The following is a 26,969-nucleotide window of genomic DNA, read 5'->3' as shown; positions in this document are numbered from 1 at the left end:
AAAATGTACAAGCAGATCAGGGCCATAACTACATGTCCAAGGTCACAAATTCTCTTAATGATGAACAGAATGATTCAGGAAATTAGGTAGTGAGGATAAGAGGCCTATAGATTGAAAAGCTTATTTCCTAATTTGGCAATTCTAAGAACAGGAACTCAAGTAGCGGGGAGGGGGATTGGCTCAAGTTCAATACTGAGCATCGATGGATAATTATAGACATGGAAATTGCCGACGGGCACAAAACAGCTACCATGGAAAACATGACCCAAATAGCCAATGGCAGATGTGGATCCTTGGAGTCAGTGACGTGCAGAGGAAATGAGTAGCTGTTCCACATGCTTTTACATCATTAATCTTCTAAAAAGTTGCTAATGCACCTCAATATTATAGGTCAAAGACAACTAATTCAAAATTCATGCCATGAACATTTTTAAAGTAGTTCAAAGGTGTTACAAGTGTCTCTAGATATTATATAATGTATCTTTCTGCACCAACAAAAAAAAAGTCACACATTCTGGGGACATACCTCCTTCCATGGCCTATAGGCTAAAATCAAAAGCTCAGAGAGAATATAAGGTTGATCTGGATGAAAATCTGTTTTCTGACACGGGTGTGGAACTTCAAGAAGTCACATCATTTCTTTGCCCCCAAATCACCATCTATTGACTCCTAGAACAGTTACACTCAAAGAGTGTTTGCAAGGATTTCATAAATAACTTAATGAAACATGTTGTCAGGGTGCTAAGAAAATCCTCTACAAATGGTAATTCTCTTTTTCTTATTCAAATATCCAACACATAGGAATTTCTTCTACCTTGCCACCAATTCACCAATTTCCTTGATATAAATGGAAAATCCCCATTGTGTATAGTAATTTTTATATTTGGATTTCTCTATTTTTGCTTTTTATTGCTATAACTGTGTCATATATATTTAAAAATATTCACCTATAATAAATTATGTATTGTATATATAACAAATATATATATATGTATATATATGTATGTATATATATATATATATATATATATATATATATATATATGTATATGTATATGTATATATGTATATATAAGCGCAATGATGTTTTAATAAATGTATAAATGATGCCATGGTCAAATCAGTGTTATTAGCATATTGAACACATTAAACACTTATCATTTCTTTGTGGCGAGAAGATTCAAAATGCTCTCCCCTTGCCACAAATAGACAATACATTATTGCTAGCTATAGTCACATACCATGTGGTAGATCACTAGGCCGTCTTCCAATTAGACCATTGTATCTATTGGCCAACCTCTCCCCAAATTTCCTGCACTTGTATTCTCCCCAGGTTCTGATAAACACCATGCTATTCTCAACTTTTATGAGATGAACTTTTTTAGATTCTACATTTTTTCTTCTTTCACTTTGCTGATTTTCCTTAACAAAATATCCTGCAGGTTCATTGAAGTCACAAATGCATATGACAAAACTTCATGCTTTTGTATGACTGAACGATATTCCATTGTGTATATGTGTGTATGGATATATGCATATATATAGTCCTTAACCAAAGTGATCAGTATAAGTGCACATCCAAATATCATGTTTGCATTTCATATATATATATATATATATATATATCACATTTTCTGTTTTCTTTATCCATTCATCTGTTGATGGGCATTTAGACTGCTTCCACATCCTGGCTACTGTAAATATTGCTGCAATAAATGCACTAGTGCAGATGTCTCTTCGATCTACTGCTTTCTTTTCCTTTGGATATATTTAATGGTGGAATCACTGAATCATGGTAGTTTTACTTTTAATGTTTTTAAGAGCCAAGATTATGGTTTTCCATCATGGGTATACTAAATAAAATTCCTCCCAATGGTGCATAGGAATACCCCTTTCTCTACATCCTTGTTAGCATTAGTTTTTTTGTTTTGTTTTGTTTTGTTTTTTGTTTGATAATAGTTTTTAGGGTGAGATAAAATCTCATTGCATTTTTTTATTTGCATTTCCTTGATGATTAATGATGCTGAACATTTTTCCATATAGCAGTTACACACCTTCACAAGGAAATGCCAGTTGCATTTTTTTAAAAAAGATATGTCCTCTCCCACCCCTGATGTGTGCTATTAATGTAGGTGTGTTGAATAAATGTCTGAAGGAGATGTCATCATTTCCATACCTTTCACACTAAAAAAAAAAATGAACTTGAATTTATAAGCCAAATTGGGTGTTGTTTAGTTTATTAATTTAATAAATATTTATTTTAGACATCTGCCTTTGATGTGTAATGTCCTTAGTGGAAGGAGGCAGTGATGAACTAGAATGGGCTCAGCAAATAGCTCACATTAAGAGCTAGCTAGTAAATAATTTAGGCTGTGCCAGATGTAGGGTCTCTGTCAAAACTACCCAACTATGCACTTGTAGCATAAAAGCAGCTACAATAATATATAAATGAATGGTTTGACTGTATTTCCAGAAAACTTTATTTACAAAAACAAGTGGTGAGAACAAAATCGAAGGATTCATATTTCTTAATTTCAAAATGCACTAAAAATGCTATCATAGTCAAAACTATGAGGGACTCACATAGCAACAGACATATAGCTGAATGGAATAAATTTGAGGCCAGAAATAAACCAATACATCTATGGTCAATTTTCAGCCAGGGTCTAAGGCCACTCAATAGAGAACAATCTTTGCACAAATGGTGCTGAGACAATTAATATTCATATACAAAATAATTAAGTTGATTTTCTCCCTCACAACATAAAAAAACTCATTCAAAGTAGATCAATGACTAAGATGAAAGAGGTAAAACCAAAAATTTGTTAAAGGAAATTATCAGTGTAAATACGCATGATCTTAAATTAGGCAATAATTTCTTAAATATAACACCTAATAGCAGAAACAAAGAAAAAAAATGGACTTCATCAAAATAAAAGGTTTTGTGCCTCAGAGGAGACTATCAAGAAAGTGAAAAGATAGAACAAAACCCTAGCATTTTCAGGAAAGTGAATGGAACTTGAGAGCATCATGTTAAGCAAAATAAGCGAGACCCAGAAAGTCAAGGGTTGAATGTTTACTTTTATGTGTGGGAAATGGAGAAAAAAAGAAAAGAGAAAAAGCAGAGAGGATCTCATGAAAATAGACGGAAACCAGTAGAGGAAGAGAATCAGGGGATGAGGGGAGGAGAGGGAGAGGAGAAATAGTGTAGAATAAAATATCCCAAATTATGCTGTGTGCACATATATTATGCACTGCTGTGTATAATTATCATGCACCAGTAAAAAAAAAGAAAGTGAAAAGAGAAAACACAGAATGAGAGAAAATATTTACAAGCCATATTTCCAATAAGTATCTTATGCCCAGAATATATAAAGAACTTATAGAATTCAACAAGAAAAAGACAGATCACCAATTACAGAAACGACAAAGGATTTGAATACAGATTTTTGTTTTCCCAAGGAGATATAAAAATGACCAATCAGCACCTAGAGAGAGATGCTCAACATCCATAGTTGTTAGAGAAAAACAAAAGAAAATTCTAATGATGTATCTTTTTCATACCCACTAAAATAGCTGTCATCATAAGAGACAAGCAATAATTTCTGATGAGAATTCAGGGAAATCAGAACCCTCATACACTGCGGTCATGATGTAAAATGATACAGCCATTGTAGAAAATGGGCAGTTTCCCAGAAATTTATTAGAGTTACTCTATGACCCAGCTATTCTACTTCTAGGTATATACCAAGAAAAAAGAGGTATATACAAATATGCAAATACACACACACACATATATTCTTATCATATATATAAATTGCAAATGTTTTATCTTTTTTTATTTGTGCATTTTAATTATTTTAATTATACATAGCAGTGGGCTTCATTCCCATTCATACATGCACATAACATAATTTGGTCAATTTCATTCCCCAATATCCACTCGTTCTCTCTCCTCCCTCCACCTGGTTACATTCCTTTAATCTACTGGTCTCCTATCTAGTCCCATGAGATCCTCCAATTTTCCTTTTATCTTTTCCTTTTTTTCTCTCTATAACATAAAATGTACATAGCAACATTAAAAGAGCCAAAGGTGAAAAATACCCATATGTTCATCCAGATGACATAGTTAAAATACAGTTTAGTCCTACAAGAAAATATTTTTTTAGTAATATAAGAAAGTTAAATAAATATGCATTCTCCAACAAGACTGAACCTCAAATCAAGTAAACAGGAAAAATGTATTTATGTAAGACCACATATTGTATTACTCCATTTATAGGAAATGACCAGAATAGTAAAACCTACCAAATAGATTTGTGATTACTGAGGGCTGGAGGCTCATTTACAGGGTGATAGAAATGTTCTGGATTTAGTGGTGATGGTTGAACCATCTTGTAAAATATACATAAGACCAAGAACTGTACACTCTGAAAGGGTGAATTGTATGTTTCATAATATACAAATTTCCAGGAAGCAAGGAAGAAAAGAACAATAACGGTGGTCAGATTCATCCTGTAAGCTCTAGTCCATTGCCTCCTGAACCAGATAGACATGTAACCAGCACTCTTTGTTGTCACTGGTCAACACACAACCATAGATGTCACCATTATGTAGCAGATGTGACCATGATATGAAATCAAAGCTACCAGGCAGGGCTGCTAGTCTATCTCTAGGGATCCCTGGAAGTATTGTTAGAAGATGTGACACCTAAATGGATATGCACAAAATGAGCACAATGTAATGACTTAGAAAGACAGTTCAACTAGCAGGAAGAACAGGTAAATAATGGGCATTGGGAGAGAGCAGAAGTGCTTCAGAAAATGGCACTGAGGTGAAGGCATTTGAAGAAGATCCATAAACCAAGTAAAAGAGTCTAGATTATTTCAGAGAGGGGCTGCATTGTGGAACAATTCCATCACTGACATTTTGTTGGAGGTATGGTGTGATATTTGGATGTGCACTTATAATGATCACCCTGGCTACAGGACTGATGATAGAATAATGGCTGGGAAATGGGAGGCAAGGAGACCGTGAAGAGTCTGATGAAGGAATCTAGGCAAGAAAGAAATTGGAGGATCAGCCTTGGGGTGGAGAAACATGCTAGAATCTGGTCCCAGAAAGGTTTCAGGAAACTGTAAGTAAGTTTCCACAAAGTAAATGTCTTAATCCATGGCTCAAGTCCCTTCTCAGCCCCATTCCTATTCCTCTCTCATCCTTATCATCAGCCTCACCAGATGGGATTGGGGAAGCAGGATAGTTTTCTAAGTAACCCACATGCTTTTCATTATGATAAAAACATGCTAATGGTATTTGGCCCATTGTTAGTTGTTCAAGGAGCTCAGCCACCATCCCACAGAATTTCCTTCCCTACCCTCTTGCTCACAAATGGTATCATTCTGGGCCAGTCACTACATCTCACAGAGTTTCAATTTCCTCTCCATTTAAGAGGGAACAATTCATGTAACAATAAAGTTAAGGGACGAATTAGATCACATTTCAAACACACCTACTAGAGTAACTGGATCAGAGAAAGATATTCAATAAATTATAATTACTATAATTATTTCACAATCACTATTTATACTTTATCAGACTTCATTAACGTAGACAGGCCGAGCTGGTGGTTATATCAGGTTATATCATTTAGTATACATCTGGAAATCTGCTCCAGAGAGAAATTATATCACTTGAATAGACCTATCCAAAAAGCTAGTAGCTGAGGTGAAGGGAAGCTCATGTCTTCTAAGTCTGAATCTTGTTTAAATTTTATTGAAGGTTAAAATCTGGACACTGCTGGAATGGAATGGTGTGTGTTGTGGTATCACTCAAAAGCTCCCATGTGACACAATGCAAGAAGGTTCAGAGGAGAAATGATTGGGTTGTGAAAACCTTGACCAAATTAGTGATTTAATCCCTTGACAGGGATTAACTGAGTGGTAACTGAAGTGGTAGGGGGTGACTGGAGGAGGTGGGATTTGGGGTGTGGCTTTGGGGTATATATTTGTATCTGGCGAATGAAGTCTCTGCCTCTGCTTTCTGATCACTGTGATGTGAGCTGCTTTCATCTTTCAAATTCTCCAGTTGTGATGTCCTGCCTCACCTGGAGCCCTGAGGAATGGAGCCCTCTGTGGACCTCTAAAATGGTGAGCTCTAAATTTTCCTCCTCTACAATTGTGCTGGTTGGGTCTTAAAATCACTCAGCGAGAAAGTTGGCCAAAACAGTGTGGTTCCCCCAAACTTCTTTCCAGCAAATTCCCCATATAATCTTTTAAAATAAATGCATCTTTACCTTATTGGGCTGTTGGCAGCATCGGGATCTTTGGCATGCACTCTCCCAACCACCGTGCCAGTGGCTGCATTTTCTTGGACTTCGTGGATATAACTTGGGGCCAAGAGCATGGGGGGTTCATCAGCATCTTCTACCGCAATCTTGACTGTCACAGTGTCCTTGAAAGGTCCGTTGCTGATGAACTTTGGGTCGATGTGCACATTGGCTGCCTCTACCTTCAAGCTATATGCTCTCTTGGTTTCAAAATCTACAGGCTGGCAAGAGTGAAGAGAAGATTGACAACCAATTCCTTTAAAGGATAATGGAAGAGAAAGAGCTGATTGTTTCATAGGGCAAAGTAAATAGTTCCTCAAGGAGAGAAAATCAGTGTCTATTCAATATCCAATTACCTGTGCCATTTGATCAGAAAATCAGACAAATCAATTGTTGAAATGTTGAGTGTGCTTAGTGGATAATTCGAAGAGAAGGACAGACATGGAAATACCATGCCTTCTAACAGGAATCTCATCCTGTATAACAACACTATGGTTGTCCAAGTCTGTCATTCAAAGCCACCAGAAGAAGGGAATTAAGACAGGAAAAAATAAATTTTGAAGTCCATTCTATAAAGTAATAAAAACCTTGGTAATAAAAATACCCCCTGAAATTGAGCCAGTGTGATGAAATAATGTGATGTTCCTTTCAAGTGCCACACCACAAACACTAGACATCCAGCTTAAACATAATTGACAACCTCATGTTTTAGATTTCTGACCAGACTGTTTTTCCCAAAGCTTGAAACCCTTAAGGTAGTCCCCAAAATGTTACTTAAGGTAGTTGGTGGGTAACCTGGGAAGGTGGTATCAATAACTACAGTATTGATACAATTAATCCTTTTCCAATTCATTGAATCCTGGACATCTCAAAATAATGCTTATGTATCTATTGCGTTTCCCAATGTCCCTTGGGGGAGTCCATGATGCAACTCTCTAACTAAACTATAAGGATATAATTTTGTTTTGATTGCATTCATTTTTAGGTGGCCTTCTATTAATGGTAAGTGACAAGATAATGAAGATAGTGCTTCCCTTTGAAGAAATGTATGTATATGATAAATGCCTATTTAAAGAAAAATAAGTATAAGCACTACAGACGTTTTATACAGATACAAAAAAACTGAAAAGTAGCATTTGAATTAACAGAAAACACTTCTTAATTTTGAATGAGGAAGTAAAATGAATCAGTCAACAAAGGGTAAGAAGAAAAATCATGGCAAAAAAAGAAGAAGGTTCCATGCCTAGAAAACAACTCCTCAGCACTCTAGATGATGATGAACTACCAAATGTTTAGAGAAAGTTGAACTTTTAAGGCTAGCATATCAATCACATGGTTGTCATTTGCTTGGCAAACACTTATTTTTGAATGGGCATACAGGCTTGGAGCTTAGTCCCGCCCACTTCTGCACAACTGGAAACCAAGGACGATTCAGGAAGGTCATACACATTCAACATCCCTGGCGCTTCTTCTATCATCTTCCCACCTACATCTCAGCACTCAGGGAACACTTCCTTTTCCTGCAGATAAATCTGTCCCCAGCCTCTCCATAATCCTGGGTGGGACCCAGCAGCTATTTTATCCTTGGCTATGCTCCTGAGAAGCAGAAATAAATGATATTTATAGGCTAACGATAAAGGATTGCTGTGGTTTCTCACAAATCTCTGTACTTACTAGACAGAATCAAGAACTTGAATATGATAGTTCTGAAACCAGGTAATATGCAATCAGAAAAGGTAACATTTTGTTCAGATAGCTGACTAATGCCCCTAAAGCAGAACCTTTTGAACTTGTGTGTAGGCCTATAGCTAAGGACCCAAACATATGTTCCCAATGGAAACAGGTTTTCTGTAGTTAACCATTAAATCCTGACACAGAGTCAGAACTCAAGAAACATTTTTTTTAAAATTTTTAATCTATTAAAAAAATGAATTATGTATTTGCAAGACCATGGAGATGCTAGGGTCTCACTGATACATTTTATTCATATCAACCCAAGCTTGGACGTTCAGGACTTTTCCCAGGTTGGTAAGATTCTGATGAGACTTCTGGAAGTCAGAACAAGCCCCATTGCTTTATGAAGTCCTTTTCAACAAGCACAGGCATTTTGTATGGTCTCAGCTGCCATTCAGTAGCTCTCACAGCCGTCTTAGTTAGCACAGGGGCATTCCAAAGGAATCTATGGAGACTTGGTGATCTTTGCTGCTCCAAAGCCCAAGAATGGCTGTACCAGGGGATGATGTGCATCAACTGTTTTGACTGAATGAAGAGTAGAGCTGATAAATGCATAAAATTTAAGAATATATTTACAGTTTATTCCCTTCCTCCTCCCAAAAAGGATTTGAGGTAGTTTCCCATGTGAACATTTATATCCATGTTATGAGTAGTTGAAATAAAGCTAAATGAGGCGACACACTGTATAAGCCATAAAAATCTTAATACCCCCTAGTTTACTAATCCCCACCTCTGAACATTCTCCCCGAGGGATTAATTCAACAGAAAAACCAAACAAATAATATTCAAAAATGCATAATATTTGTGAGATATAACAGAGGGTTATATCTAATCTGGGAAAAATGTACATACAAAGCACCAAATCCAACTGTGAGATTTTATTAAGGAAATAATGGTCCATCAATAGGATGGGATGTTATGTAGTCATTAAAAATGATTATGTATATTACATAACAGCATGTAAAATGTTTATGATGTGGCATTAAGTTAACAAATCATATCACCCTACAATTTCAACCATGCTAAATGTTATGGATCCATGGATCCACATCTAAATACATGTGGCCAAAGCACATAAAGAAAAAAAATCAGATGTAAAATATAGTTTCATTTAAATAAAGAGTAGTTAAGATGTCTTATAGGGATGCTTTCACACTGCTTCACAAGTTTATTTGATTGAAAATAAACAGCTTAGAAACTGCTGGGATTTCTTTGCATTCGATGGGATTCCCATTTGGTCAAGGTATTGTAGTGAACAGATTGGATTTTGACTCCTGACCCAGCCCAATGACTGCAACAGCACCTAAAATACTCATTTTTATTTTACACAGGTCTTTAAACTAAACATAGGGATCAGCTAAATACCCTGAGAGCAGGTTTTCTGTAGTTAACCGTTAAATCTTGACACAGAACTCAAGAAACATTTTTTTTAATTTTTAATCTATTAAAAAATGAATTAATGTATCTATTAATCATTTCTTGAATTCTTCTCCTTCACTACCAGCCCACTACCTTTTCTGTTTCTTTTTTTTTTCTTTTTATATTGCCCTTGAATTCCAACAAACATTTCTCATTTGGTCCCTCTGCACCTGTCTCAAGACTCTAACACCAAATGCATCGCAGCCTCTTAACCATGTCCTGTTTTCATTGAAACCAATCCTTCATGAGCTCTCTGTTTTGCCTTTTCTCTCTTTATCTGTCTGGAAAAATCCTATTCAGTTATCAAGACTCAACTCATGAACTGCTTTTCTTTGAAATCATTTGAAATTGCAGTTGATTTTCAACTGGGGAAAGATTTTGCTCTCAGTCACTCCAGGGATATTTGGCAACGTGTAGAGCTATTTTTTTTGTTGTTGTTGTTATCATCCCTGTTGGGGTGAGGTGGAGTGTGTACTTACTGACCTCTAGTGAGGAGAAGCCCAGGTTCTCCCGACATCCTATAGTGCACAGAAGAGCCCCTTACAACAAAGGATTACCCAGCCTGAAATGTCAATACTGCCAAGGCTGAGAAAACCCCTTCTATTTTGATTATCTTTTCACTGAATGGTCCTGTTCAACTGTGACACCCCCCCCAACCCCCGTGGTCAGGACTCTATCTCTTCTGTTTAGGTTTCTAGCTTTCCCCAAATCCCTGACTGGTAAATAATATGAACTCTGTAACTCTTGGTGGAAGAATATATTAAGAAATGAATTAAAATGCTGTAATAAAGAATATCCTTAAAATGCAAAAATGTCCCCATGAGCTCTTCATACTCTTTTATTAAATTGTATATGATAACTTCCACAAGGACCTACAGTTTTACTGTGTTAAATTGACCTTTGATTTTTTTTTTCTTTCTGGTGAACATTTGAAACGTTGTGCTACAAGTTAAACCAAATGTTTCTTTACATTGTTTTAAACTTAAACATCATTGTTTCAGAGAAGAGTATTTCATTTACTGAAATAAATATAGGAATAAGGGGAGTGCACAAATAAATCATCTGTAGAGAGCTCATTTGCCATGTGTGAGATCCACAGGGGTGATTTAAATGTTTTAAAATTTTAGAGACACAGTGTGTGTTTATGCCCGGAATACACTAAAAAACAGGTGACAACCTTAGCATAACCAACTATCCAATTACTCAAGCAAAGGATGGAATGTTCATGCTAGTGTCAAGCAGGAGGGACAGTAATATTAATTAACAAAGTAAGTTGACAGCTTGAGGCGACACACACAATTGATACAGCTACTATTGCAAAGTGGAAAAAAACAAAAAAGAATAACCTATTCCCTTGGAGCTGCTAATTTGTCTTCCTCAATCATACCATTCATCATCATTCATGTAGACTTTTTCAACTATCCAGGGCTCACTCCACTTCCTTATACCCCAATTTCTTTCACTCTTTCAGGACAATCACCATTTCCTTTTTCTTTCTTCTGCATCCCCTATTTTCCCCAAACCCAACATACTTTCCAATGTCATGAAAAAACAGCTTTCCGGAACACACTACTTCTTGTTCCCCCAGCTGAAAGATTTTCTCCCAGCACCAGTCTTCTGCCACCCCACACTTGTCTTCTCTTCTCTCCAGCTACTGGCCCTTTTTAAAATTTTTTTTCTGATTCTTCAAATTAATTTTTTTATCAGTGTTACAGTCCAATCTTTCTCTTTACACCAAGAAGTTTAATATTCATGCTACAAAACCAAGTAGAAAATGAACGCTTGATTAAAACCAAGGTAATCCCATCCTCCAATTCAGATTTAATGCTCCATACACTTTGATGATGGAGAGGTGTTGATTACTCAAGTGGTAAATCAGGGGGCAGGAGAGGGGACCATTTTAGAGTATGCGGTGACAGACTGCTTCTTCACTTGAGAGTGAATCTTATCTGAACTTCCTTGATAAGCCCTTTCTGGCCGAGTTATTTCCAACAAGTGTCTGAAGAAGGAAGTTGTACTAACATAGGCTAGGCGTGAATTCCACATCTGTGGCTGTGTGACTGTCACCAGGTCAAATTATTTAATGCATCAGAGTCCCAGTCTCTAAAATCAAGTTGAGGCATCATTACTCATGTTTTTTTTTCCCCATGTAAAAATAAATGAGAAGATGTTTGAAGAGGTTCAGGCTATGTCTGACCAAGAGCTCATACTGGACAAATGTTAGATTTATAAAAGAAAATTAGAGGAAATCATGAATTTCTCTTCCTAACGAATTAATCCAAGAGACATGTTTCTAATGATGGTCTAGCTGACTGTGGTAGAGGGTCTATTATTGTTTCTCCACGTTCAATGCTAAAAGAAAGTCAAGAACGAAGCTGATTGGATCAAGTTTCAAAAAGAGCCCAGCAGAAGCAGTGAACTTGGATGTTTGAAATAAGAGGGGTTCTGAACAACCTATGTTAACAGGCTCAGTGGGGAGGGCCAACGGAGCTCAGGGCTGCTTTTACAAAATGCAGGCTTCGTCTAACTGTCTTCCATTGACTAGAGAATGGTGCCCAAACATAGGCCATCTAACCAGAAACCTCATGGAATCATGGGCACTATTTGTCAGCTCCCTGGGCAGTAACAGGAAGGAACACGGTTCTGTTATTTCCCCAGAGCTCAGCACTTGACTGCACAGCAAGTGTCTCTCACATCCTCTTTCTTCACCTTCCTTTCCCTGTCACCTTCGTTGTCACCTGGGCAGAACAAACCACATCACCAACCGGAGCCATCCCTCAACCTAACTCACCTTTTTCAGCTTTACCACACCTTCCTGTGTTTCATAGTCCGTGGTGATTTCAAAGAGCTCCATACCGTCTCCATCAACGATGTTGTATGTGACTAAACTGTTTTCCCCAATGTCTGGGTCTTTAGCCTTCACTCTGCCTACTTCCTTTCCAGGGACAGCTGCTTCGGATACAGACATCTGGTATACACCTAGAGGTAGAAGACGACATCTACTCTTATTTCCCTTTTTATTTGGCAGCTGTAAGACTTCAGATTTCATTGAATCCCAATAAATTTCTCAAAGGGGTTTGAAATTGAACTTTCTATTGATTGAAAACATGAAAGAAGTGAATGGCTTGGAAGAAGGTCCCAGATGGCCTGCTTGCCAGAAGAATGCTCTCTACAAAGGATGATAAAACAATATTGGGGTCCTGGGTGTAATGCTGAGGTTACCTGTCACGTGTGAGGCAGGAGAGCCACACTCAGTTACATTTCTCAACAGACAATGGTGGAGAACCATACATGATTTCAAATAGCTCAGTCTTCTTTTAAGTGCCTTTAAGGACCAGTTATGGCATTGCCAATTGCCCAGAAAAAAAAAATAAACTAAAATACCCTTCACTATTTAAAAGACATTGACAAGCTCCCTATTTATTTTAAAATCAAATGCAAATTTTAACTTTCAAGGTCAGGACACTTTGAACTCAGAATGTGGCTCGCCTCTTACTTTTGCAGTTCTGCCACCAACTGAAGCATTACCTTCTCTGAAAAGTTTTCCCACAGTGTGGCCCTTCCATCGATATTTATTCAACATTTATTGGAAAGCTAATATGTGCCAGGCACTGTTCCATTCTGCACAAACTCAGTGGCAAGAGTCAAGATTTCTCCCTTTAGGAGATAGGCAAAAGAGAACAAAAATCCACAAATATGTACACACTAATGTCACTGAACTGCCAGGGGTTTAGGGTGATGAGTGGGTTGTGGTTATGTGTGTATGATTTATGCGAGGGCAAGTGTGTATGTGTGAATGGGTAAAGGGGTTGTGCAAGTGGGTGTGAAAGTGTGTGGTTGTGTGTTTGAATATGTCGTGAGTGTGTGATGAATGTATGACAGATATTCATGGAAGTGTGTTTGTGTACGCGTATGAATGTGAGTGAACACACAAGTGTAAGATAAATCTGTATGGGTGAGAAGGAGAAAGAGATTAATTTTGAAGAATGAGGCCAAATATGTTTAGAGGAAGATATCTAATCTCAACCAAAGGGACTGAGCAGCAGTAACAGTGGAGTCACTTAAAGCCAATGGCAGCACCCTGGTATATACACATTAGGTAGAAATCTGGTGAGTCAAGTGGGCCTTCTGTTAGGAGATGATAGTATGCAGGTAGTTTGTGGCTTAGTTGTGTAAAAAAGGCAGTGGAAGGCAAATGAGTTAAATTCTTTATGTTTTATTTTCCTCTTTCATAGTTTCCTACAATACTGTGTATTTATATTATTTGGCTTCAGATATTTTCAGTTCAGAACCAAATTCAATTTCATCTCATGTGCCTTTCATGTTAAAGGCACGGTGGGAATATCTATAGATAATCATCAACATAGGGAAATGCTTAGAAAACCTGGTATAAGTTGAGTTCCTACAAATCTCATTCAAGTTCATGACCATGAAACTGGTGCAGCTGGTACAGCTACACTGTAACTTTACTATAGGATTCTCTATGAGCAAGAACAATAACAGCTATGCATTAATAATCCCATGTGCCCTACTCCTTCCAGCACATCAAACAATATTATAATGTGGATAATGAAGCATGTGGCTTTTAAAATGTTATATGGGCCTTAATCTTGTTGACGATGCTGAATCTTGTACCTAACCAGGCAAAGCAGTTTTTCCCCATTTGGGAGACCCTATGAGAACTGATGGTTGCCTCTAATCTTCCACCTCAATGTTTCCATTTTCTATACTGTTCTTTGGACTGCTTTAAGTAACCATGGTGCCTCTCTGGGGCCACATTTGGTTTTCTTTTTTATTCTTCCATTTTCAGTGCCATCTCTCTGGTAATAAATTTATGGATTTCTCAAAAAAGAGATACCTTTGTGGTGAACCCCACTCCCTGCGACTAGCATTGTGATCCCACTCTACCCTTGTATTCACCTCCATATGAGTGGATTTGTGTTCAAAGTTTGACTTTGATACAGTCCTTTGGCAACTTATGCCACTTTTGATGGAAGCCAGTTTGATCTGTGAAATGTGGGGTTTTGCAGGGATTTATAATATTAGGGACTTATCATGAAATAATGGAAAAGATGGTGGTTGTAATCACAATTATTAATCACAACCTTCCAAAATCATTTTTTTAATTCCCTCAGCAATTCGATAAACTTTTTAGAACAACCCAGATAACAGTGGCTGACGTTTGTTTGTCATTTTAAGACTTTACACTAGCTTTTGTAGTCCTAATTGTAATCCTACTAATTAGATACTGTGGAAGATGGCATTTTCTCAAAGAGCTCAAGAAATAATTCCTATCCCACATACTTTTCAACACGACTTTGATGGTTCTCCTATGGAAAGGTGTGGTCTATAGCAACCCCACTCTACTTCTGGGCTACTTCTGACCACACTGGAAAGGTTGCGATGTGACTTCAAGAGGCTAGGTCACACGAGGCAATGCAGTTTCTGTCTGATGTCCTTGGGGCTCTTGTCTTTGGGACCCAGCCACCGAAAGTTTACAGGGAGAGGAGCCAAAAATCAATATGGGCCCACTAGACATGTGAGAAAGCTATGTTGGAAGTGGATCTTCCAGCCTCAGTGGGGCTGAGCCCAGCTGATACTGTGGAAAACAGGGAAGAGCCGTGTCCTATAAGCCTTGTCCAAATTACAGACTCATGATAAAACAAACAAACAAAAAACTCATAGGCAGTTTGTTACATAGTAACGAATGATTGATTTAGATATTATCATACCCAGGTTAGTAATAAGAATACTAAGACAGAGGAAGGTTAAGTACTAGATCACAGTGTTAGTAGATAAAATCCCTAGCAAAACAAGTCATAGAAATTGTCACACCTTCTCTTTGTCCCACTACCTTTATTCCACTGAAGTTTTGTGGTTGTTGTCATCTTGCCTTTGCCTTCTGCAAGAATGACTTAAAGAGCTCCTAGTTTTCTGCATTTTCCTTTTCACAAGCTGAGCAAAGCAGGAAGGGGTCAATATAGATGGGGGACTGCTGGTGGCAGTGAAGCCAAGCCCACCTACTTACTCTGCGGAAACTTTGGTGGGTTGTCATTGACATCAGTCAGTGTGATCGTCACTTTGGTTGTCCCTGAGAGTCCGCCCATGTGTCCACCCATGTCCTTGGCCTGGATCACCACGTGATACTCCTCCTTGGCCTCCCTGTCCATGTTGGGAAGGGCTGTTCTGATGATACCTGGGCAGGTAAGCAGGAAACATCACAGATACTCATTTATAACATTAGAGCAATGAAATGTTTTAAGCACCGGATGAGTAAAACAACCTGTTTTCTGAAAGAAAAGTCATTTTAACATGATAATTGTAACTGAAAGCAACCACACCTGAAGCATCAGTGTCTTTTCAAGAAAATCATGAAGATTATGTAAACTGCATTAATTTTTATTTTGTTTGCTTCACTGTGCATGCAAATAATAACCTCATTTTTCTCATATGTAAAAATTCTGAAGTTTGAGTTCCCTCCCGCATGGCTGTCCATGGCTAAACAAATATCTTTGAACTTCTAGCAGGATTTTTGGAAATCTACCTCTACATGTGATCATTAGAAACATTTTTATTGCTCATATTCAATTTAAAGTGGGAGGCATATATTTCACAGAATACTGTAAAATGCTAATATTAATTTTTTGAAAGAGCAAAACAAATGATTTAGGAATATATGCAATGCCTATACAAATATGTACTGTCTACTATCACTGACAACAATAATAAATTCATGATTGAATTCATCATAATCCCTGGATACTGGAACATGATTGGCATGACCACTCTGCACTTCAATCTCAAGGAGGATGTGCAATGTTTTTCTCTCTGAAGATAAGGTAGTACTTGTCCTAAAAGTATAAAAGGAACACTGAAGAAACTCAGTCCTGATCTGTCTCTTCCTCCCCAACACTTGTCTGTTTCTGAGCAATACCTAGAACTCATTTTTTTCCTTATATGTTAAAAAATTTGGTAGGTTCCAACCAGTAGTTTTTCGTGCATCCCTGAGACAAAGAAGGCTCCAATTTTTAACATGTCGACAATCTAGATGAAGTCCCATATGTATTTTTGGTTATCCTGGAAAGGGTTATGAGAAATCCTTTGAGAAATCATAGCAACTAACTGCATAAATCATATTCTGAGCAAATAAATGAATACTTAGGTAAAAGGAAATTATACCAAGTAAATGAACAATATCTGGTAGGCTATGTATACACATACATATACATATGTTATCAAATTAGTGATAAGAAGAGGCACAGATTATTGGTAAATATCTTTTAAAATAATGGGACATACAGGCCCCTGAAATAATATTGTGGATGATCAGCTTTGTAGGATTGTAATGTTTATTGTAGTCAAGAGTTAAATTTGGTATAAATAAAGTGACAGATTTTGTTTTCTGTTTCAGTCATTGTATTGATTCACTTTTGGGGGTTTGCTCTTGTTTTCTGTAAGAAATGTATAAATTATTTATCTAGATGCTGATGTCCACTGGTAATCTATGCTCACAGCAGGGGATATCGAGAAAGTGCTGTCTCTCTCCTGAGGCAACATGAATATTAACACCGTCCTCTGACACTCCCTAGCTTGCATAGTGGTCTTCAAAGCATGCTTTGAGAGCTACTGGTATTTACACCATACTCCAAGTGTGGGGGTCTCTTAATCTGAAACCACAGTTCAAGACCTTTCCGACATTCAAGTTGAAGTTTGAAATCATTTGTGGTAACCAGGTGAAACACAGACACAACAATAATAAATATGTCACACTGTAAGCCAACTGTTTGCCAGGCACATGCATGGAGTGTCTAATCCTCACAGGATTCCTCTAAGGTGGCCCTCTTTATTTTTATTTCAGATTTGGGAAAATTTGGGAGACCAATAGGTTTTGTGAACAGGTGTGAACTCCTTATTCCCAATGCATCACAAATCACAATGACAGTGACATTCTACAGTACCTGTCTGTGCCTCCACTGAAAAGTAGGGCTGTCCTTCAAGGATACTATACACTAATTTAGCACTGTTTCCATAGGTGGGATCATCTGCATCAGAAGCTGTCACCTGGATTACTGATGTTCCTGAAAAGGGGAATAAATTAATTAGAAACATCCCTTGGCTTTTCAAATTACATTCTTGTTTACAAAGTTTTATTTTAAAATGAAACTCAGAGCAGGGCCTCACAATCAGTCAACAGATTCTCCATTTCCTGGAGTTGAGATGCAAAGTGATCTTTATTTTTCCCTTTCTTCCTTCTCTCTTTGTTTCCTGTTCCTTTTAATTGCATGGTTTAAAACAAAACTTTCTATATTCCTATTACATTCCGCTATGCTTACTAGTTAAAATAATAATATGAACATCTTTGCCCAAACATTCTAAGGCTCATGCATTTGAAATGCTCAGTATATCAAATAATTAAATAAAAATCTTCCCAAAGAGTATAATAAATGAAAATTAATGATGAATTGCATTTCACGAAAGGACAGAGTGCAACCTTCCATCTGTAGCCTGGCAATAAATATATCATTTATTGTAGCCTTGCATGTAATAAAATTGTGGCTAATACTACATTTTAATTAATTTATGGCTATAAATATTGTGCAGAACGTTGTTGCCTATTAACATGAAAACAGCATCTTTCCACCTCTAATCAGTCTAGCAGCCACATGAAAGGAGCTCACCAGCAGGCACCTAGTATGATCTGAGGCATGCATTCATGGGTCCCAAAAAGGATAAACCAGTGAACTGTTCTTTGCTGCTCACAAGGACCAAATATCTGGGGTATGGAACACTGGAGAGAGGAAAGAGGAGCTGGAAGTAGAAAATTGTCAATTTCCCAACCTCTCTGCACCAGGCACCATTTGGGACTCATTCCATGCATTCTGCCAGAATTCCTCTGTTGGGTGTTTTTTATATCCATTTTACTTGTGGGACATTTGAGTGAGAGGTATGATGTTTTGCAATCTCTTTCACAAATTGTTTATGGCCAGAGTCAGGAGTCTAGCCCCAATTCAGCAAGCAAAGAAAACAGCTGGTTCCTTCCGGACATTTTCATCAGAGAAGAAGGATCTGTGTGGGAGGCAAGGAGGCCCAGAGATGTTGTTTCTAACTGTTCTTACTTTACAGTGTTGTCAGAGACTTTCATCTCCTGTCCAAGTAAATCTCACTCTTTTCTGGTTACCTCCCATAATTCATTGTTTATGCGAACGGTCTTTTTTGAACTCTTCCCAAGTTCAAATCTCCAATGGAGACTTTACAAAGGAGAAAAGGATCATATCACAGCTAAGCAAATTACTAATTTTCATGACTAATTTACTTCTAAAACTTTTGCTAAGTGCTTTCCAACTCTTTGTATTTTAAATCCATTTTACTTAACCTTATTTTATGGATGATGAAATGCAAACTTAGAAAGGTATGAGAAGTTGCCTGGGTTCATGTGGCTGGTCAGAGGTACAGCAAGGATTGTGTCCCAGTACTGTCTGACACTCAGGACTCCACTTTTAAATGCCATTGTGGACAATCTGGGTGCTATACTGAAGCACCCAGGACCATAGTGCTCAGAACAATAAAAATTCCTGTGGGTTATTCTTTTAGATAGCTAGCTTTCCCATACCACCTCTCTGCTGTTCTCGCAGCTCAGTTCCTGACTCTGCCATCCCCTATTTATACAGATTTAGTTGATGTCTATTATTTCTCAGTAGAATCCAGACCTGTTTACTGAGAAAGTTAAAAAAAATCCTCTGTGGGAAGTGGGAAGGGAAGAGGTTGGAAAATGGCTTGACCTGATTTCACAAAGTATGAGAAGAGCTTGAATTTACTTGGAAGAGGAAGGAGGATCCAAGAGGCTCCCATATGCAGAGTGGGAGGGCCTTGAGGCTGTCAGAACACATCTAACATTCTTGAATTAGCTGACCCTCATACTTAGGACTTGGTTTGCTCATTCATCAAAATGGACTGTGTGATGCTGATGGTGCCTACATTCGTTTGAGCTCATGTGATCACATGCACCCCTGATCAGAACAGGCCTGCCCACTGTGTGAAAGACGGACCTTTTGTCATCTGAGGTGTGCTTGTCAAAAAACTACAACTGCATGTGTGCTAGAAAGCCAAATGGAAGTTATTACCAGAAAGTGGCCACTCGCAGAATGCCTTCAGAGTCTTACCACTTAGCAATGCAGTCTGCCTTCAAACACACTGGAATGACACACCTACTTCTAAATCCACAGGTATCATAATGTGGTGAAGTGAACTGTGCATTCTGGATCCACTTAATCATGCAGATGACCCTGGGTAAATTAGTTAACCTACTTCTGCCTTGTGTTTCTAATCTATAAAATAGATGCAGTTGGACCTGGTACATTGCAAATAAATAATTATGTAATCACATAAAAAATTAAATAAAGCTGGGCTCGGTGGTGCACACCTATAATCCCAACAAATCGGAAGGCTGAGGCAAGGGGATCACAAGTTTGAGGACAGCCACAGAAACATGACAAGGCCCTAAGCAACTTAGTGAGACCCTGTCTCAAAACAAAACAAAACAAAATTAAAAGGGTTGAGATGTGTCTTAGTGTTTAAATGCCCCTGGATTCAATCTCCACTATACCCACCCTGAAAAAAAATTAGATAAAATATTATTAGATGGTCTCCATCCAACAAAGACTACCATTGCTATTATTTACTGAACACCAACCAATATGGCCCATTCCCATTTCACAGAGGAGAAAATGAAGGATAAGAGACTAGATATAATTGATTCTGATTCAAACACCTGAGAATACAAAGGTCAGAATTACCCAGACTCAATCACATTCTTCCCTCTTCTCTGTCCTTTAAAAAACCTTCAGCTCTAATACCTCAAATCCATTTGAACTTCCCACTACACCAGTGAAAAATTGGGGTTTGTTATTTTTTCACAAAAGATACAGCACAAGTTCTACTTCCTGACTGGGGAGGACAGGCACCAATTTAGCCACTTGCAGGGACACCAGGTAAGAAAGTGGAGCAGGTCTTCCCCACTTATGCACCCACATTGGACCTCTCAGGCACATTGGCATGATAGGTCTCATGCAGAAACTCCGGAGGGTTGTCATTAATGTCCTGGACCTTGACGATGAATTCCGATGGTGGTTCCAGTGGCCGGTTGGTGTCCCTGTCCACTGTCTGAGCCATCAGTGTGTACTGGGCTCTCTCCTCTCGGTCCAAAGTCTTGGTTGCATGAATGTTCCCTGATTTGTCATCAATCACAAAAATGGTTCTGGCTCCTTCACCTGAGAGAATGTATTTAATGTTCCCATCACCAGAGTCAATATAGGAATGAAGCTAGGAAAAGAGAAACGGAGATTTGTAATTTCACAAGTGGTGGAGCAGGGAGAAAGTGACCCACTCTGATTGCTACAATATCTGCACACACATATGTGCATGTGCACACATACACACATCATAAGAGTTCACCCTTATTTTACAAATGAAGAGACAGAATCTTAGGGAAGATCTTTGCCTTGGCCAGGGTCACACAGCTGAGGAACAACCAGGCCAAGGTTCAAACATTTTTCTTTTTCATTCTAAGATTCATTCTCTTCCTTTTCTTCATTCCATACACATGTGCACATTCAAAATATACACATATACACATATATCATAATATTCATTTTGAAAGAAATGCATCATATTTTTAAAAATACATATATGCATTTATGTAATCATAAGTCTTTCTGGTTTTGTGCTCCTTATCCTTCATCTTCTCTGCTCAGAAGTCACCATTTTTTTACCAGATTCATGTGAATTCTTTGGAAGATATTCTCATCTACACAGTTGCAAGTAGATCTCTACACTCACATGTGTCCTCCTAGCATATTTTTACCCAATAAAAGTCAGAGCACACACTTCATTCCTCATCTTGCCATTTTCCTCTAACAGTAAATTCAGGTGCCCTTCTGCATGGATACATCTAGGACTACCTCACCTACAGTGTGCATATTATTATCACCTCTTTTGGGGCTCCTCTTCAAGGGACCCTTGGGGTGTGTCTAGGACTCTGTTATCTCTAACAAGTCAACTGATAAGATCTCCGCAGAATTGCTGTTGTGCAGCACTCTGATCTGCAGACACATCTGGGGATATGTCTTCATAGAAGAAAACTCCATTCTGACCACAGGGGATGGTCAAGTGGGATGGGGTAATACATGTGCAATTCCATAGACCCTAGAAACAACCTTAAAATCCTTGAGGTTTCTCCCTCTGGGCAAAGCCTAGAGACAAGGTAAAACCTTCCTAAATCCATACTTGCCAGGCTAAGAAATTACCCAGGTTCCTTGACTACCAGCCCTGTATCTTTTGACCTTGAGTCAGCCCTGCTTTTGGAACATGAACTACCTCCAAAGACCTCATTTGATTTTCCTGTGCAACGAACTCTCTACACTTTGTTGTTCCATTTCAATTTCGGAAGGCTTCATCCTAATTTGAGTAGTTTGACCCTCATGATGCTCTTTGTGGGAGAAGCATTATTTTTCCTGTTCTCATCGGCTTCCACAGCAGGCAAGTGAACAAGAAACCCTTGATTCTCCCTGCTATATAAGAAAACCCATGACAAGCTGAAATGTTTTATCCAAATGACATTTACAATAATAAAAAATAATTGTTATTACTAATTATATTTAATATTACAATGTTAATAGTATTATTAATTCTAATGGATTATTATTATTACTACTCTAATTTTAATTATGACTATGAAACACAAAGCATAGAGAGCCGGCCCCGTCACAAAGCAAGATTGAACATGAAGCTTTTTAAAATTTCCAAATTATTTCAGTTTCTGAAAAGATACCTAATGGATTCGTGGTGTTTCAAATACACCAAATATTTCAGTTCAGAGGAATACATGTGGGGAGGTATTACAAAGGTCATGATGTCTCAGGAAAAAAAAAAATAAAACTTTACTTCGGAATTTCTTATTCACCACGAGCTGTGTGTTGTTGTGAAATCGTGGCTGACACACTTTCAAAGAACAAGACCATTTGTGAATGACATAGGAAGTTATTTTATGGTGTATAGCGGATGGACAGAATTGCTCCAATCTTCATAACATTTTCTCGTACAGAGGCGAGGTTCCTCCCTCCTGGCCCCCAGCCCTTCCCAGGGTGGTGGGGGTGTGTTCCTCTGTATTCTCTGCTTCCAGAATTGTCAAAAGTTAGGGGATCTGTCCTGTGGCTGAGGAATGAAGAAACAAGTCAAAGTGGCCAGAGACTGAAAGTTTGTGGAGGTCTTCCTACAGGACACATGAATCTGACACCTTCCTTAGGAATTAAACCGAGAAATTTCATGAGCAGCCAAAGAACTGAAAATTTTACAGAATACACTCCTCCTCGCGTTTTTTTTCCTACTTTGTTTTCAGATTTGCAAGTCAGATATGAATTCCCTTTCTCTCTTACAAAGAGGAGTTCCAGGACTGACAATGATATTTATCAGGCTTCACACAGAAACCAGTTTGGGCAATGAGTGGATTCTTTCAAGGGATCAGTCGCTGTGCCACGCCCAGCCAAGCCCTGACTCACAGATGGGTGGTCTCCCTCCTCAGCAAGGCACAGCACAATGCAGACTGCATTTCCTACAAGACATCTGAACCTCTATGGTTTGCCAAATTTGACTTTTTCAGGGAATCTTGAAGCACTCAACCTTGAATGTCGTCAAATGAAAGGTTGTTACAGAACAAGACAGCTTCTCGATTGCTCTGATTTATGGGGAACTAGCCCAGCACCATTTCAAAAGGAAAATTTCTATGATGCAGCCAGTTTTTCCCACCCACATCCATTCTGACATGAGACTCATGCTCAGGTGTGAGCTGCGGACACACTTTGACTCCCCCTTTTTCCTATGTTCCCTTCTAGTAGCCATGATCATGGCTGCGTCCACAGAGATGATGACAGGGCTCCCCAGATCCTGCCCTCTGTGTAGCCCTCCCACTGTAACACATCATGGCTCCCCAGTGAGACAGTCCCACGGCAGCAGGTTCTGTCTTCTCGGAGCTATTTACATGGAACTCTGCACACGGCTCAAGCTACATAACCTCTGCCTCAACTGAAGTCTCAGAGACTGTCTCTTCTACTTAATAGAATTTCCACCTCCTGGGGCTATATCCATAGCTTTTCATTTAAGGTACAAATGAATAAAATTCCTTTGGTACATTTTTTTTTTCAAAAACATGTTCCCAGCCCTAAGCAATATTACTGAGGCTCCCAAATCCCCTCCAAGTATGCCAATGATATAGATATGAAATGTTTTCCTTATGTTAAGGAACAAAAGAAGATAACCTTGTTGGAATCCAATGGGTTCAAAAATGCCTCGGACCTCTGCCCTTGCCTCTTTCCCCCTTTGTTGAGTAACTTCTGCTGCTCTTTTAGATCCTAAATCGTCCTTTCATTGAATTTCATCCATCCTCCTTCTCATTTTAGTTTTTCTCTTTCGGCTGCTGAGGAGACTGTGTCTTTCCCCCTACACTCCAAACTCTTTCAAGCCAGGAATTATTTTTAACCTGGTTTAACACATGCCTAGCACTGCACCTACACATAGTAGGATTTCACTTCTGATGCTTATAAATAACAATCTCCTTGTCATTCTTATCACTATCATCTGAAAAATACCTGCATATTTTACCACAAATGAGAGTGGCGAGTCAGTTTCCCAAATACGTTTTGGACCCTCTACCCTTAAAGCTTTTTTGGTAATGCTACACAAAAGAGGCAGAACCTGAGTACGGCTAGGAATCTGAAACCACCTCCCATGGGATTTCCCATCCCTAGAGCAACAGGGATAAAATGATGCCCATCCTGTGACACCCCCTCACTGATCTCTTCAAAGTCAGGCTCAGAACCAGAACCCAGAAACACAAGCACAACCCTTTCTCTGATGCAAAGCATCTTGGGGTTTAGTGAGAAAGAGAGAAAAGTATAGATATGTATAATACAGCAAAGCAAGGTATGATAAAAAGCACAAAGAGAGTTATGAAAATACAAAGGAAAAGTAGCCGAGTTGGGGGAAGAACGTGATCAAGGAAATGCCCCTCAGTTGGAGAATGATTAAATAAATTATGATCAGTTCCATTACAGTAGACTATGAAGCAGCCTTTAGAAAAAAAATTATGATATTACATTAAGTGGGAAACATGAGTAAGTTTATATCTTGGGGAAAGACTGAGAGGATGTGTGTGCATGATGTTGGGTTTTCACTGATGTCAGATCCTGTGTGTTTTCCCTATCTGTTTTTTATTTTTATTGTCCATATGGTATTGTTCCCATGGGGGAGGGAAACAGGTAAACGTCACATGAAAGTCAGCTTACCCTGCCCACGAGCACAGGGTCAGGCCCCGTGTACTCCTCTATCACAAAGAACTGGTTCCAGACCCAGCCTCTTTTGGAGCGCTGCAGCACCTGCCCCTCCTTGCCCTTCTCATGATGTCCATAGAACGAGGGCCGCAGGTGGCTTCGTCGCTCCAGAGCAAATGCCTGGCTGTGGCACAGCATGCTCAGGCACACCAGCGCGGCTTGTAAACAGTAGTTCTCCTTCATTTTTGGTTACGTAGTAGGCACAGGAGAATGCAGTTGTCACCCTTCCGCCAGCCCAGCCGAGTGGTATGCCTTTCCTATGGTAAGTCTCCGGGGTACGTCAAGCAGACCTCTCCTGGAACGGAAGGTCTTCACTCTCTGAGCACATCACGTCAGGGCTGCCCACTTCGCCAGGTGGCTTCTGCAAGCAAAGAGAGGTTTGATTAGCTGCAGGCTTCACCCTCACCTCATTTCATTTCCATTTAGTAAATATGTTTGAGTGTCAGTCTTACCACTTGTCAGCCTAGGGAAAGTTAATTGATCTCTTCTGAGTTCAACTCACTCATTTATGAAACGGGGATAAGAATCCTACTCATTGCAAGGTTGTTGCAGGGATTAAATGAGTAATACACATAAAGTCTCTTAGCACAATACCTGGTTCACGGTATTTATCTGTTAGTGTAATTGATTATGCATGTGTTTGGTTAAGTTCTTGTAATAGGTCAACTTGGAGTATTATGAAAGCCCAGGAGAGGAACAGATAATCCAAACTAGAGATGGCAGAGACTGGGGCAATTAAGGCAGATTATCTAGAGGGTAGAATGGATGAGCACAAGAAGGGAAAGAATGGGATATATTATGGTTTGGATGTAAGGTATCCCCACAACAGCTCACGTGTGAGACAACGCAAGAAGGTTCAGAGGAGAAATGATTGGTTTATGAGGTTAAGAGTTGGGTCATTGGGGCAGGACATCATGCTATATATTTTGTATCTGGCGAGGGTAGATCTCTTTGCTTCCCTCTGCCACACTCTTCTGCCATGATGTTCAGCTTCACCTTGAGCCCTGAGGAATGGAGTCTGCTATATATAGATTGAGACCTCTGAAACAGTAAGTCTCCAAATAAACTTTTCCTTCTCTACAATTGATCTGGTTGGGTCTTTTGCTCAGAGTGTTGAAAAAAGCTGACTGAAACAGGATACCTTACAGAAGGACTAGCATGACCCTAACCCTACAGGTAGTGAAAGGCACAACATATTCCAAGACTTTAGTATGACTGGAAAATGTAAGGAAAGCAGGCAATGGAGCATGATAGAGACAAGAGGTCATGTCCAATCCCAAGGATGATGGGCAATAACTGTGGAAGGTAATTAGACTTGAAGATCAGATAGGCCTGAATTGAAATACCACTTCTAGATCTTATAAGATGAGTGACCTTGGACATGTCAATCAGTTACTATGAGCCCCTGGGGTCTCCTGTGAATGACAAGGAGGACGAGAACTTTTGCACCCACATAAGACTGAAGACCGAGTGGAAAACTGACACATGTTGGCTTGCTTCCACTTTTCCTAGAGGGCCACAATCTACGCCTGCAGGTCTCCTTGCTTTAGGGGTGAGTGCAGATGGAGGTGCCCAGAAGAGGTGCTTTCTCTAAGGGAGAAATTGAAGAACAGGAATAACTCAGGATACCATAGCGATTTGGCCTTGGTAGTCTAAGAACTAAAGAAATTAGAGGAATTCTAATTTGTTCTAATTCCTTCCTTTCTGATGGTCTTTGACTCTGCCAAGCCAGGCCCCCTCTTTTTTTTTCCTTTTTTTGTAATATGGCAAAATGATATTTGGGGAACTTATAGATACAAGATAATTTCAGGAGTCCAATCATTGTTCTCGACATCACTTGTGATGGTAGCATGATAGTTACTTCTCAAATAATAGAAAGTGTAATATTCAAGATTTGTTATATGCGGGCACTTGGGTGGGTAAAAGTGTAAGAGAGAAAAAAAGCAGGTAAAAAATGAAGTGTTTGCCATTTAACAGTTCCAACCTTAAACACAGCATTTTAATAAGACACTAAATGTTTTTTATATAGCAAGCCAAACAGACAATGTGGAAAGAGCACAGAGAGGCCCCAGGAGTGGTGAGATCCCAAAATGAGGGAAATAGGAAGCAAC

At 38.8% G+C, this 26,969-nt stretch overlaps 1 protein-coding gene across 1 annotated transcript; it reads right to left on the bottom strand.

Moving 5' to 3' along the window:
• Positions 1–6,288: 6,288 nt before the first annotated feature.
• On the bottom strand, positions 6,289–25,041 carry LOC143641008 (cadherin-11-like). The gene is made up of 6 exons (XM_077108468.1): positions 24,814–25,041; positions 20,503–20,797; positions 17,437–17,556; positions 15,507–15,674; positions 12,270–12,457; positions 6,289–6,546 (listed from the first exon to the last, which is right to left on the bottom strand). Exons 1-6 carry the CDS (start codon positions 25,039–25,041, stop codon positions 6,289–6,291), a joined length of 1,257 nt encoding a protein of 418 aa, XP_076964583.1.
• Positions 25,042–26,969: the final 1,928 nt, after the last annotated feature.

This window comes from Callospermophilus lateralis, unplaced genomic scaffold (assembly GCF_048772815.1).
Source record: "Callospermophilus lateralis isolate mCalLat2 unplaced genomic scaffold, mCalLat2.hap1 Scaffold_82, whole genome shotgun sequence".
Classification (NCBI taxonomy): Eukaryota; Metazoa; Chordata; class Mammalia; order Rodentia; family Sciuridae; genus Callospermophilus; species Callospermophilus lateralis.
Note: the sequence above shows the minus strand (reverse complement) of the source record. Positions and strands in the feature narration are given on the sequence as shown.

What these genes read in the sequence shown, in the direction of transcription:
- LOC143641008 (XM_077108468.1), bottom strand. Translation starts at nt 25,041, where the DNA reads ATGAAGGAGAACTACTGTTTACAAGCCGCGCTGGTGTGCCTGAGCATG. An exon ending in ACCCTGTGCTCGTGGGCAGG is followed by an intron (nt 20,798 to 24,813) that starts GTAAGCTGACTT and finishes CTCTTTTCCTAG; the next exon opens with CTTCATTCCTATATTGACTC. An exon ending in GTGTGGTAAAGCTGAAAAAG is followed by an intron (nt 6,547 to 12,269) that starts GTGAGTTAGGTT and finishes CACTCTTGCCAG; the next exon opens with CCTGTAGATTTTGAAACCAA.